At 42.2% G+C, this 20006-nt stretch overlaps 1 protein-coding gene across 1 annotated transcript in view; it reads left to right on the top strand.

Annotated features, from left to right (window-relative positions):
* The first annotated feature begins 464 nt into the window (after window positions 1-464).
* UBTD2 (ubiquitin domain containing 2) overlaps window positions 465-20006 on the top strand; it is a 28367-nt gene continuing 8825 nt past the window's right edge. The window contains exon 1 of the mRNA XM_009285740.2: window positions 465-703. Coding sequence (XP_009284015.1) covers window positions 529-703 — 175 coding nt within the window. The 5' untranslated portion in view covers window positions 465-528. The remainder of the gene's footprint in view (window positions 704-20006) is intronic.

Below are 20006 nucleotides of genomic sequence, written 5' to 3' on the forward strand. Positions count from 1 at the left end.
ATATCGTGTTTGTTGAGCAGAGAGCATTGCTAGCAGCGTAGAGTGGAGATCAAGATGCAGTCTGGTCTCACTGCACCCCGGTGTTGGGATAACAGGCGTCTCGCTGTACCACTGCTACAGCCTTTGGAAGATGTCTGTGTCGGGTGTGAGTCTCCCAGCCAGGCGCACACAGCACAGGCAGAGGGATGTGGAGTTACTGGGGAGCTTGGGGAGAAGTTGTGGGGTACTCAGGGGTGCAGGTGAAATCGGCAAGCAGGACGTAGCCCCTCAATTTTTCTGAGAGGTAAAAACAACTTGGAGCTCAGGGGAAGGGAGGTGATGCCTCATAGGAGGTGGAAAAAGAGGATCAGGGTTGCCCGAAAGTAAACTTTAGCTCCGTAGATCCTAAACAGAATAACCAAAGGGCACTTCAGTAATTTTGCGCTGTTACCTTTTTTTAACTTCCCTTCCTTTTTCTCCTCCACAGTTGCTCTCGGTCGTAATCAGCCCTTGAAAAAAGAGAAACCGAAATGGAAAAGTGATTACCCCATGACAGACGGACAGTTGCGCAGTAAGAGAGACGAGTTTTGGGACACAGCACCAGCTTTCGAAGGTCGCAAGGAGATTTGGGATGCCCTCAAGGCTGCTGCACATGCTTTCGAGAGCAATGATCATGAACTGGCACAAGCAATCATTGATGGTGCAAATATAACACTACCACATGGTAGGTTCATCTAAGATGGATGTGGCCTAAGTGTAACAGTAGGTTAAGGCAAATGGTTTTTTAACCTGAAAATCAATTGAGATATATATGCAATAGTTTTAAATACTTGTATTTCAGTATGCACAATGTCTTCCTATTTGGTGTTTCAAAGCAAAATTGCATTAGTGTGTAGAGGGACCAAGAAACACTACCTTTTTACTGTTACCTAAATTTGAATGTATGATCAGGTACATGGTATAATACACAATTTAAGAGTCTGATCTCTGTCATACTTGTGACTTTCTAATCCTTGAAACACCTGCATGCTCGAAGGTACAGTTTTCTTAATTTTTTTTCCAGCCTCCCTTTGTGAGGGAGTAGATTCTTTTTCCTGATCTCACGGTTTTCTTTGGCACTTGAATTGTTTTGGGTTTTTTTTTTTTTTCATTTTTTTTCTGAAGAATATGATAGTGTGTAGAGGGACCAAGAAACACTACCTTTTTACTGTTACCTAAATTTGAATGTATGATCAGGTACATGGTATAATACACAATTTAAGAGTCTGATCTCTGTCATACTTGTGACTTTCTAATCCTTGAAACACCTGCATGCTCGAAGGTACAGTTTTCTTAATTTTTTTTCCAGCCTCCCTTCCCTTTGTGATAGATTCTTTTTCCTGATCTCACGGTTTTCTTTGGCACTTGAATTGTTTTGGGTTTTTTTTTTTTCTTTTCTGAAGAATATGAAAATTTTTCTTTCCCAAAAACTTGGTGCTGGCAATCTGCTGTAAGATCTTGTACAAGATAAAGTGTAAGCACTTACTTCAGGTGCTTTCCCTTTCACTCTGTTCTGAATTCTGATTTTTTTTCAAGTTCTGTTCTTCCTCACTCCACCCTCTGAAATGAATCACTCCCCTTTATTCCCAGTAGAAATACAGTGAATATGAAAATTTTTCTTTCCCAAAAACTTGGTGCTGGCAATCTGCTGTAAGATCTTGTACAAGATAAAGTGTAAGCACTTACTTCAGGTGCTTTCCCTTTCACTCTGTTCTGAATTCTGATTTTTTTTCAAGTTCTGTTCTTCCTCACTCCACCCTCTGAAATGAATCACTCCCCTTTATTCCCAGTAGAAATACAGTTCAAGTTCTACATTTAAAGAAAAAATTTGAATGGATTTGTAGCTTCAGTAATCTGAAAGAATCGGGATGAAATAAAAAAACCAAAACAAACCACAACCAAAACAACCCACACCAAAAAAAACCCCACCACCAACCCGTAACAAAACACACTGAACTGAAGCAGGCATGTGTTCTGGTTAGGCTCTGCTTGGTGTCCTCTCTTCCAGAAGGGGCATGAAGAGGCTTGCACCAAATAATGAACTTGTTCCAGACACGTGGAGCTGAATGCTGTATAAAGACATTATACATGTGCTGATTAGGGTTTCCCAGGAAGAGAAAAAGGATGATGTGGAAGATTGCATACCTTGCTTTTTGACATAACTAGTCTTCATGATATTGACTACTCGTATTAGCTTTTTTTTCCTTTTTCTTTTATTGATGGTGTTTAGGACCTCAATTTCCTTAAGAAGTCACAGTTGATCATATATTTAGTTTGGAAGGGGTGGATTTGGGGATCTGTCTGTCTTTACCCATACTAAAGTGTGAAACATTACTAGTTGCTGGGGCTCAGTGTGTTGTTTTCCCGTCTCCTGTTCAGCAGTCAGGATCTCGGCAGCATCGCTGAGAGGTGGAAACTTCCAGTGCTGCAACATGACCTGGCTTCTCCATAATTCATGGGCGATCTTTTGTGGTCCTCCAGATCATTGTTTGTTTTCAAGGAGGTTTGTGTTTTGCTGGTTTGACTGATAATGAGTGAGTTTTTTGTCAAGGGCGGTTATGCCTATGGAAGTGATTTCTGTATTAGCTGTAGTTTTAAAGATAAATTTGTCAATTATTTCCAGAACCTGCCAATGCCAGGGAGGTCTCAGGTCTCCTCTTTGACAGACCTGTTGGAGGTCTGTATACATTCTAGGCCCAATCCATTGGAGAGAGAAAAATAATTTCCCTGCTCTAAGCTAGTGTGGTTTTCAACAGATAGAGAAAGGAGTCAGGTTGTCTAGTGTGGAACTGGTATCAGAAAACCTCTTTCTTCCTGTGCTTGTCATACCATGTTTATTTTCTTCCATTAGTTCATAAAACTGGTCAGAATCTGGAAATCCTAAATTACTTACCAGGCTTCTTGATTTTTATATATCAATAATGTACTTTAAATAGCATATTTATTCTGTGTCCAGAAAACATCAGCATATTCTCCTTCTACATCGACAGTGTTGCTGTTTTTTTTGTCCTTCCAAAACAACTACATTGCTGAAAATATCCCAGAAGCAGCTGGGTGTTTAGGCAGCTTGTGAGCTGGAGCGAATTGTATAGGTGAGAGGGGTCTGGCAAAATTGATAACAGAAGTTACTGATAATTTTAAGTCCCCATTCAGATAATAATTAATATCTCAGAGATTGAGTATTTGCAGACCTAAAGTAGTTGTTGCATTGTTTTGCTTAGTTGCTAAAATAAAAACAGTAGAGGTCAGGAAAACTCAGTGTTATATACGGGGCGGGTTTAACAAAATATAGATTACCTTTCACTGTGGTCTCTTACTGCTTATGCGAGTTGCTTTCCAGATCAGACTTTAGCTTAGCGTGAAGAATTGTCGCTTATTGCGTGCATGCTAACTCTCTGCAATGAGGGTCTGAGCCTGCTTGTGACCGTACACAGAAGACTGATAGAAACATAGTTCTTGTAGTAAATGAAAACTTCAATCACGAGCATGCTTTTGTAGTGAGAGGGATATTATTTGTATAATGTGGTTATGGATTTGATGAGACCCTGGTAATGAGCTATTTTAACAGCATTAGATTATGTCTTCAGTTTAAATGTTGCACAAGTGTACATATGAAGAGCACTTCCAGGGGAAACGTTAAATTTACAGCATCGAGTCATGCAAAGAAGCCGTTTGACATGTTAGGTCTCTGCTTCCTCTCGTCAGAGTGGCATAACAACTCGTAATTGTGGAGGAGGATTTTACTCAAGTGGGAAAGTTTAAGTCTGCCTGGAAGAATGTGTCTTTGGCTTCTGAGATGGAGTTGCTTGTGTGTCCGTGCTCCTCGCTTTCAAGAAGAGAGGATGGGTGATGTATAGTTTCGACACTCCCAAATTTTGAAAATCGCATTTCTTAGTTTCTTGAATAACTGCTTATTAAGCTTATTCAGATTTTAAGGCTTTAAGTCCCAGCAGTTTCTGGTTGCAAGCAAAAATCTGAAACTGGGCAGGTAACTCACATTTCTTCTCTTTGGGCAGTCTGAGAAATGTAGGATGGATGGCATGCCCTGGAAATTAGCCCTTTTAATGCCATTGAATGTAATACTTAGAAGCATGTGAACTCTTAAATTTGGCTTTTCAGCAGACAATTTGCTTGGGGTCCTGCCTACTACTGGCAGACTGTAGTCTGCTTTCTAAGGCCCACGTGCAGAATATTCAGAATATTTCAGAAATAAGTCAGGAATCAAACTTGTATCGGAGGCTCTGTTGCCCAAGCCAGGCCTAGCCTGAGGCCAGATTCCAAATACAGAGAATATTTCGAGTATTTATCCAGGATCTTGAGTTTAGTAGTGATTTTTGTACCCACAAATTTGCTTGCTTTTTATCCAAGTTTCCGCTAGTGACACTTGTCTCGTGCATCAGCTGCTTGCATAGTTCTCTGTGCAATGTGACCTTTCCACTACGGAGAAAGCTACTTCTTTTAGAAATTCAAGTATTTCTTAGTCATCAAGCATTGTTAGTGCCATGTACGAATAGATTATGAATAAAAGCCTTCCATTTATGGGCTCAGTAATGCCTGTTATCAGCAAACTGAGCTTATCTCCAGGCAGGTAGAACAAACAAACTGTCCTTGTTCTGAGTGACGCCAAAAACCTCCATGTTTTTGTTTACAGAAACTCATTTTGTGCAAAACTTTAAAAGAAGGGAAAATAGCTGTTAAGAAATCCAGCTGCTGCATATGCATTAACACATGCGTAAGTCCTGTGCTTACCTGGCTTACACTACCACCTGGATTTACCTATGTAACTGCTGAGCAGTGCCGTGCCCCACGGGGGGGGGGGGGGGGGGGGTGCTCCCCCCGGGGTCTGTCCTCCCACCCTGCCCTGGGCTTTGCAGGGGGACCTGGAGCATGGCAAGGGATCTGTGTCACCTCTGAAATTCATCTTTTATACCCTTTTTATTGTCTGTAGCTGTTTACCTGGCCAGGCAGCAAATACACATCCAGTTCAGGTTGTGTCTTCTGTAACAAAGTTAGGAGGAGACTTACAATGCCTGCAGAGCCTCCTGAAATAACACCTAAATGCCTACGTGCAATTTTATCTTCTGGGTCCACCAGAAACCCTGGTAGAAACTGCTAGGGAGTGCCAGCATGCCTCCTTGGAGTTCAGGCTTTGTTTCTTCAAATGGGAGGAAAAGGGAAAATTTGCTGCTCGGGCTGTGCATGAAAGCACTCTGTATTTCCCCAAAGAAAGCAACCATTAGGAAGATGACATGTAGAAATCAAGTCAAGATTTTTTTTTTTTCCCCTATGTAAATAATGTGACAATGTAGTTCTGGCATTTTTGTATATGAAAATTTGTATTTGTGATGGGACAGATAAGGATGGGACATTCTTCCTTTGATTTCTTAGCTCACCACAGAATCTGGATTCCTAAGGAAAACAAACATCAACTAAGATAAATTCCTTTAACTCTATTGAAAAAATGGAAAACTTTTAATTTTTTCCTCTCCAGAAGGAATAGGTCTTCTGCAAAATGATGCAATACTACAAGACTATGGCATTTCCTCTCATTTCTTTTCTGTGTGCACAACTGAGGCTTAAAAAAACCAAGTCAAACCCATACATCTCCATTTTAACTGTCCCTGTGTGGTAAGCGTGTTGTGTACATATTCAAACCCTGTATTACAAAATTAAACCTTGTGGGAAGTGGAGGAGTGGGAAGAGGGGGCTGGGGAGTGAGCAGGGACTGACGGAGGTTTGCAGATACAAATTCTGGCCTAGCTGATGCTGCAAAAATAAAATTGCTCTTTTATTCCAGAAACCTATAGGAAAGAGAGGAAAAAAAATGCATCTCTTCTTAACACTGCATTCAGCCAGATATCTCACTTGTCTAACCTGTGTGAGGAAAACTAACCAATATAATTTTTCTAATGGATGCCTTTTGCTCTCTTCTGCGGTTAAAAATAGCATGTAAAAAGTATTAAATAAATAAATAAGCTTGTGGGGTGGGCTTAGCACTTCTCATCTATCTTGGGTGCCTCTGTGGGATGTATTTAAAAATAGAAATAATGTTATTGCCAGTTTATACATTATTTTTTTCTGATGTCTTAAAGTAGCACATCCTCAATATTTTATTAATAAGTCCATTTAAATTTAACAAAGAACACTTTTACATACTTCTCAGCTATCAAAAAGGAAATGTTGGAGTGTGTAGTATTTTATTAGGGTCTGCACCAGATGTTAGTGTTGAGCTGAACTTGTCCTGAAAGTAGTTAATATTAATTGGAATCTGTCTGGGGTTAAGTGGAGTTTTTAAATTTCAGGATGGACACTTAATCCGCTGTAGCATAGTGACCAGTATATTGGATTTAACTCCTTTAATACTATCTGAACGATAAAAGGGCCTCTCTGTAAGCCCAGTGGCTTTGTGCTCGGGAGCAGTGAACTTCTCTGTGCCTTAAAATACAGCTCCTGTAGCTCGCAGCGTGCTTTTTCCATGAGCAGTCTTGCAGTGCTGGCTCTTTGTGTGCAAGCAGAACTGTCACATTTACTGCGTGTAACACTTGAGATCATGAAAAGTGGGGATGTGAGTATTTAACTTAAATGCTGGGGGAAAGCAGGTGAAATTACTGAAACGTTCTTGCCGTGAATAGAGCACTTTCTTCCCCTTCGGGTGAAATATTCAACAGAAAAGCATTAAAAAACACTTGAGATCATGAAAAGTGGGGATGTGAGTATTTAACTTAAATGCTGGGGGAAAGCAGGTGAAATTACTCTGAAACGTTTGCCGTGAATAGAGCACTTTCTTCCCCTTCGGGTGAAATATTCAACAGAAAAGCATTAAAAAAAAAAAACAAAAAAAAAAAACCCAAAAAACCAAAAAAACCCAAAGCCAACAGCAGTGGTGTAGAGGAAAGCATGCTTCACCTCCGCTGTTTACCCCACCCCAGTCCAAACACAAATTCCTAATTCCAGCAAAACTCTTTTTTCCCTATCGAGCTGTAGCTATGCATCATACTGTAATATTTGCTGCCTTTGGGCCTGATGGTTCCCAGCACTGAAGAGCAGCTTTTAATGGCTGTGCCTGCAGTCCTGCATCCCTCTGTGCACTGCCTCCCCTTTGCATGCACCAGGGTTTTGGAGACTGTTGCTGTCTGAAAGGACGCGTTGCGTCGCTTCATGTACCTGCCGTCCTTTAGTGCTCAGCGGCGTCTCAGTACAGCGCTGTGGTTCAACAGACCATCAGGATGCACGTGCTCCTTACTGAGCAGGTTGGGGTTTGGGTTTTTTTTAGTACTTAGCCAGTACTATGTGAGCACTTACTAGTTGTACTCAATAAAGTAAGTTACCCGCTGCTATACTGAAAACTCCATTTTTGTTTGTAAATGAAGGATTTCATGCTGTTGCTCAAGACCTTGGGAGTGCAAGGGGAAGGGGAGAGAGGGCAATAGCTAAAGCGGATCAAATGGTATGATTTGGTGTAAACGGGAGAGCAGCCCATAGCACGGGTGCGTTTGGCAGGATGTCAGTGTTGCTTTTAGCGTTGATTGCATTCATTGTGCAAGAAGTCCTGAGGAGGTGTTGGACGGGCACACGGGTTATTGATGGTGGGCATCAGTGTGCTCTATTACTGCCTAGCACTGGTAGACTGTTCATATGTTACCTTTATTAGGATAGTGTTTTATTAACGTTCTTCAGTGGATGGTATTACCTTGTTTCCATCCTTACTGAGATTATTCTGATGTTTGGGGAAATTTCAGGCTGACAGGGTTTGCCTTGCTCTAACTTCTTTTCTGCAAGTGTTATGAAAAGTTGACATAGCAAGATCACGCTGGTGCAAGAAACACAGGATTTGCCTAAAGCAGTTGTCCCCAGTGTTTGAGACTGGATGGACAACCGTCTGTACTGGTGGTAGAGGCAAACCATAAGCAAAATACCATTTTCTTCTTCCTTGCAGGGCTGAGGAACACAATAATGATGGGAAATTTGAGCAGTATATGCCATCAATGTAAGTTAGTCGTCCCAACCAGCCTCATCCTTGCTTATAAGGAGAGAGGAGGGTGTACAGACCCTCCTTTGCACAACAAAACCACCCAAGGTTGCATATGACTTGGAGTGGGGGAAGGGAAGCGTGAGCACGGTAGCTTATTTTTGTAGAAACAGTAACTAAGGATGAAAATAGCATTGAGTGCTTTTATTGAAAAGGAACCAGACAGTTCTCTGTCCTGGAGGGGGAAAGTTAGCAGCCAAGTGCCAGCAGTCGTTTTAAGGCTGTATCAGCTGTTAGTGGCTGTGCCACTTCGTGTTAATTGAATAAAAGGTCTTCATATCACAGGCATATAAACTGGTTTGTATTAAAGCTAGATCCTATATCAGAAGAGGGTTTCTTTATACCATCCAGGAGTGAAATCAAACTTATTTTTTCTAAGTCAAGTTGAAGCATGGTCTCTAATTCAAATAATTAGGTATGAATTTTATTCTGTTGCAAACTTTGTGCATCACCTTTTAGAAAATACATCTGCTGCGGTGTTTTTACCGATTAAATGGGAATATCTGCCAAACCCTGCTCCTTCTTGGATGTTAAGGCTCCTCACGTCACATGCCTGACCTTTATTAACATCCAAGAGGTGCTGCATGTGAATGCCAGTGGTGGAATGCTACTGTAAATGAGCTTTCTGCAACAGGCCTTGTGTATCCATCTCATACACTGATTTTTCCAGGCTCCCAAAACAGTAATCACTAAAAGTGAGCTGCCAGACGTAGATGGGAAAGGAAGCAGTGGAAGGTAGTCGACAGGCTCTCAGGACTTAGTCTTTAAATTTGTACAATAATTCAGAAATATCTGCAACAAAATTATATAGCAGATGTTTAACACTGACCATTTCATATACATCTCCCTTAAAATAAGTAGCTTCAGAAGTGGAACTCTAATTTTTGCGGTGCTTTTTGTATGATGGCTATATTGGACTTAACTGTTGTATTGATGAATCTGTGGTTGAGAGAATCTGTACAGTAAATTTCACCGTGGCATGTTTAGCATTTTAAATTGAATCTGCTTCTGTAAACTGCTGCCTGTTAAGCCACAAGATCCTTGTGTTTTTTCTCCCCCCCTTGCCTGCCAGCTGCTGTATCCATTGCTTAGCCTTTGCTAGGGGGTTAAGGCTGTAGGACTTGCTTTCTCAGTAAGTAGCTCATTTGTCTGAAGAGACTTTTTAATTGTCATTGACAAGATATTTTTTCTGTAATGTATTACATTGTCTACACATATGTGAAACATTGAACAATGTGGTTTTGTATGTGGATACAGAACGCTCGGTCAGGTTTTTCTGATGTCTCTTTAAAACGATACTGAATGGTATTTGGTGACTCTGGCTGTCTAATTTTAGATTTCAGCAGAGTTATGAAAGCTTTGGGAGGTCTGGCTATCAAAGTGTATCTGTCAATATGATCAGCAGTAGTACTAAGACGAGCATGCAGGCCGTAAAAGTTAAGGAAACTCCTGCAAAGTGGTGGGGGAGACCAACTCATCTTCAAAATCCATTTCATGGAGCAACTTTGTGCATGCTCCTTCTGCCCTCTCTGTCCTCAGAAAGTACCTCCTGCTGATGAGAAATCTCTGAAATGCTCTGGCTGTTTAACTTCTCCTCAGGCACAGTAATTGCTTTTTCATTAGAAGACGTCATCTAAATTAGGGATCTTCAACCAGTGGCCTCCAGGCTGTGTGCTCCCTGCTCGGACACTGAATTCAGCCTGCTTCAGCCCGCTTCCCGGTGGCTGCTTGGAGGCAGCCGGCAGGGTGGCAGCTTCTCTTCCTCTGCCGTCTCTTACCTCTGTGCTTCTTGGCATTTTCTCTGTCCGTCGTTGAGCTGGCACGCCTGGAAAGGTGACTTACTGCTCTTGGGAAATGCCTTTTTCCAGGGAAGCACACGTGCACACAGTGCTGGGGAAGGGCAGATGCCCTGCTGCATGAGCAAAGTCCTTACAAATGTTACACTCAAATCAAGAAAGGTCCCTTTGCTCTGTAGTTGTCGCAGTTGAAGACTGGCCAGATACTTAGAAGGTCTAGCAAGTTGTCTGGTAAAAGGAAGAGAATTGTTTCATTTTTGCTTTTGATCCCTGTGAAATTTAAAAAGACAAAAGTCAATTATTACACCAATTACTTAAACTTTTACTGTCCTTTGGGAAAGGAATTGAGGATTCAAAATGTAGATGCAAACTGCAAAATGTTTAAATCTTTTCTAAAGCCTGGTTTCACATTCTCTTTTACCACTTTCTGTGTCGTTTGGTTTAACAGCGCTGTCAAGTCTGTAAAGCCTCATCACATGACTGTTGCACAATTGGCAGCTTTAGCTGCATTTTTCTTTTTAAGCTGGAACTTCAAGGAGGAGATATTAAATTTATAAATATGAGTGAGAAAACAGCTCTTCCCGGCTGAAAATACAGCACGTTATTTCAGTTCCTGGATGCTTAAAGCAATCCATTTGTTTACCTTCACACTGAAAAAGGGGAGGTTTGCAGCATTAATTTATAAACTATAGTGCAGTAGAAACACCTTCTTTCATAGTAATCACTTCAGAGCTGGGAGTTGAAAGCTTTGGAGAAACCTTTGGTTTGATTTTTATGTTTAAGTGGAGTTGTGAATGCTTACACTCTTGAGTACTTTCCCCATTTCCCTTTTGAAAGCCTTCTAGGGGAGAGGGGCAAGGAGTTAATGAGAATAACCCCATCCTGCATTGACCTGGAGTCTCACGGCCAGTTGTTTTTACTCTTCAGTGGTGTTTTCTCCTGTCTTTGCTCCGGTTTTTACTCTGAAAGGACCCATGCAAAGCAGAGTGTTACTGTGAAGGTACTTAGGAAGCACAAAATAAACCAAGGAAGAGAAATCCTTGTTTTTAAGTGAAGTGGTGTAAAAGATTTGCTAAATAGCAAAGCTAGCTGTTGCTGGTCTCTTTCATTTGATGTAATTCCTTGGATTGTTTTTGCTTGAGTCAGAGGAGGGATGCAAGGGAGCAGGGAGGCAATGCTATACAGCAGAATGGGGCTGCTGCTTTGCCAAGTCCCCTTCTTTAGAGCTGTTGACACTTTGGAGGGGAGAGTGTGCATCCTAGCAGGGGAAGTATGGAGACTTTGGTGGGGTGTGTGGGTGTGTTCAGCGTTTCTTTTCAGAGAGGCAGCATGAAAGAAAGCATAATGTGTATTCTCAATTTGAGAGAGCAGTGGTGAAGTAGAGTTGGCTTCCCAATACTGACCAGGGCTGTGGACCCTGAACACTTTAGGCTGCAGAGCAAGACTGAGCAGGTTGCCTTTACACAACCTCCTTGTTCCCCCTGCACATCTCTGGGGCTGCAGGATCCTGAGCGGGGTCAGTGTACATCTTTGGCTTTAAAATATCCCTTGCCACAACGTTGGGTTGCTTTTGACATTCATCAGTTCCCCCGTCCAGTTTATAAGACAGCTGCAAGCACCTATAGCAGGGCGATTTGATGGGTATTGCAACAGCAGGAACGAGCAGGAGCTGGGAGTCAGGCAACTGCTAGGATGGTTTTGCTGCTCAGAAAAACATCCATGCATCCACAGCCTCAGAAGTGGTGGGAAGGGACCATTTATGAAGGGCCTTTACTTTTGCAACCAGTGGCTTGCATGCATTTTTAGAAAGAGAAGGATGTAAAACAGCAGTGATTTTAAAATGCACTGCACTTCAGAGGAACCCTCGTCTACCACGTAATAAAGTGATTCTTAACAGCACCATCAAATGGGTTATTCATTTCCATCCCCTCTGCTGGAGAGTTGTGGGCTGGGTGTGACTCCAGGTTTCTGAAGAGCACTGGTGTGTAGCCCCTGTGTCATGGGAGGACTGTGCTCCACTGGGATGTGGTTAGAAGTGAGAGGTAGAGATGCTTGGAGTATCATCCATCGCTAGGCTGTCACCATGCAGCTTGTGGCTGAATTAAAACCATGTGTTTATATGGTATTTTGTTTCATTAAAGAAATGCTTCTTGTAAAAGTGAGCCATTCAAGAGATCCCCTGACTGAAAATTAGAGAAACACTAACAAATTATTTTGTAATTGGCAAATTCCATGTGAGAAGGCTGCATCTGCAGTGCCTACCAGGCGGTGCTCCACAGGGTTGGTGTTTCCCTTGTTCTCAAGGAAGCAAATAACAGCCAGGCTAACATTTGACCAATATTCATGTTCTTTCTGCGTTGCAACCACTGTGCATAGCATGTGGTGGAAAGCTGACCACAGAGATTTGTGAGTAGAGAATGAGGGGAAATGACAATAGCTAATCAATGAGGCAATTAAAGATAATCGTTGGAATTGGGTTAGCGTATCACTACTGGAGGTGCTTTTATTCTAATGGTGCACCCCTTTCTGTTATTTTAATTTTGTTTTCCGTCCTCTCCAAAATTCCAGATCATTATGTGGGATCTCTTACTCTTTCCTACCGTTCGCTTAAAGCTAACATGCTTGGGCCAGTACCCAGACACCGAGGAGTAAGTACATGTATTCACAATGTAAAATGCGCCTTGTGCTGCTTTAAAGCAAAGGGCTACTGTGGAAGACGGTGAGAAGACCTATCCCTCCTTGGGAATTGCTTTATCTTCCTTACCATAGCCTTCATTAGTGCTTGCGGCACTGGGATGTGTGTGATTCTGCAGCTGCTGTCTCGTGTGTTTTCCATAGGAATGGTACAAGCTCTCTCTGCCATCCCGGGTGCAGCGTGTTGGTGCTAGTGAAGGACACGTTACGCCGTTGTGCTTCACCAAACTACTCCTAACCTCGAAACGGAGTCTATTTTCTCAAAAGCCTCTTTAGAGCTACAATTAAGATGATGCTTTCTGTCATTTCTGCTGTGATTAATATTTTAAAAATAGATACACAACATCCTTTCTGTGGAACACTGGATTTCTTCAAATGGAGCATTGAATCAAATCATCAGGATGTAAAGCAGTTGTGACTGGCTGAAATATTTATATATCTAAGTGCAGGTTAGAAACTATCAACCCTTCAAATAAAAACCCACTTAGGCTATATCCTACAGTTGTTTTCCTTAAATATTTTTAACTTCTGTTCTTGTTATTTTGAAAGGTATTTTGAGGAGCTTTGTCGACATAATTGCTTGGACTCTTCTCAAGTCTCTTCCCCTGGTAGCATATGCCCGTCTGTTTCCTGTCTTTGGTTTCAATTTGCCTTTTCTGCTGCGGTGAGGACGACTGTACAACACTTTTCAGAACTTTTTTTTTTTTTTTTTTTAAAACCATTAATGTGACCAGGAAGGTGCAGCTAACTCCTTTAAGGAAAAAGAAAAAAAAAAAAAGACTGACTCTACATGATGGCCATTAAATGGTCAAAATAAATCCGGACTCATGACAAAAGAACGTCTCAAATTCTTCTTATAAGAAGCTGCAGACCACTTGTTGATCTCCGTGTTGCAGATCTTCCAGACAGGAGTATGTCCGTCTTAAGTGAATAATATTCCTCTGGTATCTGATAGTGGTCAGGACATGATGTCTAGTTTATTAGATACTCCACAGGAGTGGACATTTACTCCATCATTGGCCACTTACCCAGTTTCACTGCTGTATCTGCTTCATCTGCCTTGCTGTCCGCTAGTAAAATGAGAAAAAGAAATATGAAGTGTTTAATGTATTCCTCATTGAAAATTTCAGTATAAGCCAACGAGAGCCCCTTAGATGCTGCCTTCTGTGTGAAAAGGTGATCTTCAGAGATGGTATTGCTTGCTTCTGTAATTGACATAGAGCGTTTTGCCCCAAAATTGGTGTTCCTGAAGGAATTGGTGTCCTTCAAAGTGCCTCATTTCGGTAAACGAGGGGCTCAGCCAGACCTTGGGCATCTCACTTGTTTCTTGCCCATGGATGCACCATGCTCCTCCTCCACAATCTCCGGTTGACAGCGGCCATTTGTCATCCTTCTCTTTTGGCTTCAGGTATCTGAACAATAGGAAGATGATATCTTTTCTTCAAGACCGAGGCAAGATAGTTATGATCGAAAGTGTCTTGAGTCGCAGGAGGTGGCTTCTCCCTAGCACAACTTTTTAGGGCCAGATAATGGCTGAGGAAGGTCCCATCTGGGGCGTATTACAGAAAGCCCAGGGAGTACCACCAGCCCGCAGGCGAGCCAAGAGGTGGTGTTTTAATACTTTAAATCTTCCACAATCTCTTTCAATAAATACCTTGGGGTGGTAACTTCAAGTCATTACAGGGCTTCAGAGAGTGTGTTACAGAACAGATTTACCTCTGGAAATGGAGGAGAAAACTCCTGAATGTCTTCAGCACTTAGCAGGCTGGTAAGGGCGTATTGGAGCACAACAAAAGCATGTGATAGATACTGGCTTCATCTGGTGAAATCCAGATTTGCCAATAAGGGGAAAAATACTAATTTCTAAGAAATTTTATTTTTTTTCCTTAGTGCTAGCATGCCTTGTGATACTATAGCTTGAAAGGGTTAAAACAATAAGGGACTTCTAAATCATAACTTGAAAGAGGCTGAGTTTGTTGAGACCTAGAGCTGGTAGTTGCTTTTTGCTGACATTTATTACTGAGAAGTGGAACAGGCTTTGCTCTTTTGCTGATAACACTTCTGAACCTAATACAGAGCCTAGCACAGAGCAAGCACAAGCAATGTTTGTTTTGTTAGCCTTATTGCAAAGAAAACTTGCAACAAAATAAAGTGTGTGTTTCCATGCATGCTTTGACTATTAGTTATTATACAGAAATAACAAAATCTCAGAGCTGCCTTTATTTGTTCCGTAGCAATCAAGCAAGTTTTTTGTAGAAGTCATAGCTGCAGCAAGGCCTTGAATTTTTAACCTGTCTGGGCTCTCAAGGTCTGTGCAGATCCTCAAAGCCTCTTCTACGCGCATGTTTAGGGCGTGATGCAGCTCTGACTAACATGCAATCTTCTACATTTGTGCTTAATCAATACATTTTTTCATTTTTATTATAAATAAGGTAACTCTGAAGGAACAGCATCTTGGAGGTGAAGAGCACGTTACATGGGATAAAGCAATGCTACAGCCTTCTGTTGCTTCAAATCTTTCCTGTAACCCTCTTTAATCCCCTCCGCCCCCACCTTTTTAAACAGCCTTGTGTTGTAGTTTATTTTAGGATGTAGGTACTAATGTGGGATTGTGTCAGTTTGCTTGACCTCCCTGGAGCCTTTAACATTTTTGCTGGTTATCCTTGGAGACTGAGCATGCAAATGGATGGCTTCCATGCTCATTTACAGGTCTTTGAATGTCAACGCAGGGATACAGGCAAGTTTGGGAGCAGCAAGAGAAAAATGGTACAGGGCAAATTTTTGTCTAGGTCATTCTGTGCTTTCTTTCTATCCATCCCCTGTTGCATATTGGTAGGTCGACGGGAGAGTTGTTGTTTAGTCTTAGAAAGTAGTTTTCCACCTCCTTTTCTCATTGCAAACTGATGTGGGACTTCTCCGCACTCCATAAAAGCCAACATTTGCTTTTGTGTTTGGTCTAAGGGGTTGTCTCCGCTGCTGTGTTAGCTGAGGTTACAAGTGCTGTCTCGAGCCGAATTTCCACGCATATCCACTTCTAGTTCAGATTAAACTAAGTCTCAAATATCGTTTTGCTGCCCAAAGGAGGGCATTGTGGCAGGCAGGGGATTGTTCAAAGGTTAAGCGCACTGACACTGGTCATGCAGTGGAGACGGAGCAGCTCGAGCTGCTGCAGTCACTAGTTGCTAATTGAACCTCCCTGCGCAGGGCAGGACTTCTTACCGTGGTCAGACTGTGCCTTCTCCACCTGAGAAACAAAAAGACATGCTTTTTCTTGGGGTGGCTACAAGAGTCGGTCCAAGGTAGGACAAGCAGTTAAGGACAAGTGGATTGCATCTGATGAGATTAGTCCAAAGCAAAGGTGAAGTTGTCTTTGCCTTTTGTCGTATTTGGAAAGGAGCGTAGCAAGCTCTGGTGTATTTGTGGGATGATGTAGTGGTCCATGGTGTTGATCACTAATCTTAGCTAGAGGAAAATCCTCTTAAAGTAAAATGCAAATAGCATAGCAGTTACCTCATCTTCCAGAATTAACTGGAAATAGCAAAGTACTTTGTCATATTAGGAAAGTGAGACTGAATAGTTATGTTTTGTATGTGGTTATTATGCAAAAAGTCCTACGGTAATGGACAAAGACTTTTTTCTCTGCACACTGAAAACAGTATTCACAAAGTATGTTGTTGTTCATAGAGTGATGGAATCCTTTCATAAACATAGGGGAGCTAGTTTAAGTTTAACGCAACTTCTGCAGTCCAAATGGCATCTTCTCTTCTCCTGTTTTGTGAAAGAATAAAGCGTTTATACCTCAAGAACCAATATGCTATGTTTTCTGGTGGCCTTTCAGCAACATCCTAGTCAAAAACCATGAATTCTGCATCAGAAGGAGACTTTTACAAGTCTGTTTTAGGAGAGCAGAGGAAAAGCTTTGTAAAAGACCTCCAAAGAAAGCAAAAAGTGCTTAAGTCTTTGTGGTTGCAGGAAAAAGGAAAATCTCTCTCAGTTGTATAAAGTGCTGTTGTTAACCTCCCATGTGGCTTTCCTTTTTAACCATGTTAGTCATAGGATTTTGGATGCTGAGCGCTAGGTATTCCCTCCTGGTTTACAGGAACAACAGACTAGTTAAAATAAAAATTCAGTGGTGGTAAAGGAAGTGACAACTTCTGTAAATCAGAGTTCTGCTTCTGTGCATCCTCACGCTGAACAGATAACCTGGTCATTTAATAAGTTGCCCAGTTAGCTGGCCATGGAGGGATATGATGCAGGTTCAGATGATTGTGATACCATGCTTTCTTTTGTTCCTCCAAATCTCCTTTAAGAAGGTGGATAATGGAGAACAGCAAATGTAAACAAAGAGGGTATACAGAGAAGCCCTTTTACCAAATAGATTTTTTTTTTTATTTTATCTGAGAAGTCTGTCTAGACAGGCATCTATTTTAATGACATGCAAAGCAGAATAGTACATGAATACTTCATTAGTAAAAAGACTTGTCATCTTTGAACCCTGATGTAATGTTTCTTGGAAGTTGTTACCTTCTTGCAATATTAGATCCAAGTTTTACAGAGTGATACAGAAGTGGCAGTACATATAGTATTGCTAACGTGACAACTAGCGAGCGTTAATACATAATTGACTTTCTCTGTCACACCTCATTTGGATAAAGAAATACTCACGGATTAATCTGTCTGTTCTAGAATTTGTATCATGGCGAAAGCCTGCAAGGAAAGGTAAGGGGAGACTTGTCATAAAGGATGCCATGACTGTGACTGACTAACCAGCCTCTGAACCCATGGCTGTGGTTAAAATTTACCGTCTTCTTGCATTGTTTAGTTCATAGTTATTATTCATAGTCCTAGTCTAGTAACTGGCAGTCCTTAGCCACATTGTGGATTACAGGTGCGTACCAGCCCAGTGAGTGTCTTAGTTGTCTGCCACAACCAGAGGAGATGAAAAGCCAATGAACTGCATAGACTGTAGGTATCTGTGCTCTAGTAAAGCTGTATTAAGGAAGAATTAGCTCTGTTCTGTAAGTTACACTGCCGTCAAGTTTTGAGCTTTCTGGCGTAGGTCCCCTCTTCTCTGGCTTCCCCTCTTTCTCTGGCAGACGAGCACGGTGGGGCTGCAGATCCCAGTTCGTCTGACAGGATTGCCACTGCTGTTGTTGGCATCAGTGAGGATTTTTAAGAGGAATTTTGAGGGAGTTGGTTCGTGGCCCTGAGCCCCCCTTTCCCACAAGCATTCTCCTTCCCAAATCGTTCTCCGCTCCCACCCGTCCCTCCTCCCATGGCAGCTAATCCCTCTCCTCTCCCTGCCCTGCTCTCCACCCTCCAAGCACAGCAGGGACAGTAAGGGATGCACACCCACTAACCGGCTAAAATTTGAAGAAAAGTGGCTTGCTTATCTAGTGCAGAAATTTCTGTCTTTCAGAAGACTGTGTTAATCTTAATTATCTTTCACCTTCAGCCTAGTTAATTAGTGCTAATGAATTAACTGATGCTGGTGCTCTGCTATGATAAAGGGAGAGGATCAGCATGCCCAGCGATGCACCTTGCATATCTACACCAGCCTTTTCCCAAAAGAAATGCCATCTGCTCCTTCCCTGCTCCCCCTTCCCAAAATCCAACCCAAAACAAAAGGTTTCTGACAAACATAGGTAGCAATGGCATGTAGGCAGATTGGCTTTCAATTATAACACATGGACGAGACATACCTCAGACTGGGTGATGATGGCATATCCCTCTTAGCCAGCAGATAAGTGCAGAACGAGCTGCGCAAACCCCTTCTTTTGCTTCACTGTTCAGATGCATCTCGGTTTCTTCGGCAGGTGAGCGTTCAGGCAATGCCATCTTAGAGTGCAAGCTTCACTCTCTGCAGTGCTGCTGTCCTCTGGTTTCAGTAGGTACCGGGTGCCGCTCATTAGGTGATAGCGGTTTGGGTTTTCCTCCCCTGTGCCAGCGTGCAGGCATGAGTTGCAAAACTGGTTTCAAGAATGGTTTACTCATGAGATCGCCAGCTTGGTTCACAAACCTGCCCCGCACTAGGGTAAGGTGTGCTTAGTTTGAAGCGGGGTGACTTAGATACACATGGGGGATCTTTTGCTAGATACTTCGACTGAGATCTGCTCTTCAAAGTATTATTACAGCAAAAGCAGCTAGTTAGGATCCTTCAGGTTGGAAGGGACCTCAAGAGGCTGTCTAGTCCAACCCTCTGCTACAAGTAAGTGTGTCTCAGGTTATTGCCTTGCAGAGCCTTTTCAGACAGCTGAATGTACATTATTTTATCAACGATCTTGCAGCCCGGATGAGCTGGGTTTTCTGGAGAACATCCAAGTGTGGAGATGAGCATGAGCAGTGCAATAGCTGATTCAGTGAACCAGCTACAAGCTAGTTCTCCTGCCAAAGAACGGGGTGGGAGGATTACAAAGGCAGTAGCAGAGTGTCTTAATTTTCTCCTCCTTTCCCTTGTTGTAACGCACTAAGCACAGTTCCAGTCTGTCTTGTGCCAGTTGCTGCAAGCAGGAGTGAGCTAGTCCCCACTCTCCAAGCAGCTCCCAAAGCACTGGGATCTCCTGCTGGCTCTGGGAGTCGTACTCCTTTGTGGAATTGAGCCAGACCGATAATATTCCTGTAATGAAAGAGCTGTTTTTCAGTGAATTTGAAATGAGAATTATTAAATGCTTAACGCTTATTATCTACAAAACCCGTTCTTTAAGGAGCTGGAGTAAGTTCTTTATTATACAGGGCGGCTGAAGATGAGAGCAGAGCTGTGTTGTGTATGCAGTTCTGCTGTGGCTTAGGAGACAAGCTTGAACCTTTAGAAAGGCTTTGTACAGTAGCTTTATGGTAGTTTAAATTTGCATAGCCCATGGAAGTTTAGTGTTGAAGAAGCATGGGAGGGGGCTTATATATGTGGTTTATTATCAAGTGCTTCATCCACACCATTGATGATTACAGCCAGTTTATTGTTCTTCATATGTGGTGCAAGGCACAGGCTTGCACACGTACTCCTATGCGTTGCCCTCCAGAAAATGGAAGAGCTACAGTTGTTAACTGCAGCATTAAGCCATTTCAGTCATTATTAAGTTATATGGGGTTTAATGTGAAAGCTTTTTTTTCTTTTAACTCCTCCCAGTTTGTGATGGTTGTAGGTGAGCTGGAACAAAGCACTGCATGTTTTCACTTGTTTGTCTCAATCCTGTTCATGTACTGAGCAAAGTCACCCTTCACCACTCTCGCATGCCGTTGACGTCAGTGCACATTTTTTTTCTTATAAGATCCTGTGTTTCCCAGCCGTGACCTGGAATCAGCAACTAATAAAGATGGAGTGTTGTGGTTTAACCCCAGCCGGCAACTAAGCCCCACACAGCTGCTCGCTCACTCCCCCCCAGTGGGATGGGGGAGAGAATCAGAAGAGTAAAAATGAGAAAACTCGTGGGTTGAGATAAAGATAGTTTAATAGGTAAAGCAAAAGCCGTGCA

Source organism: Aptenodytes forsteri, unplaced genomic scaffold (genome assembly GCF_000699145.1).
Source record: "Aptenodytes forsteri isolate BGI_AS27 unplaced genomic scaffold, ASM69914v1 Scaffold54, whole genome shotgun sequence".
Taxonomy (NCBI): Eukaryota; Metazoa; Chordata; class Aves; order Sphenisciformes; family Spheniscidae; genus Aptenodytes; species Aptenodytes forsteri.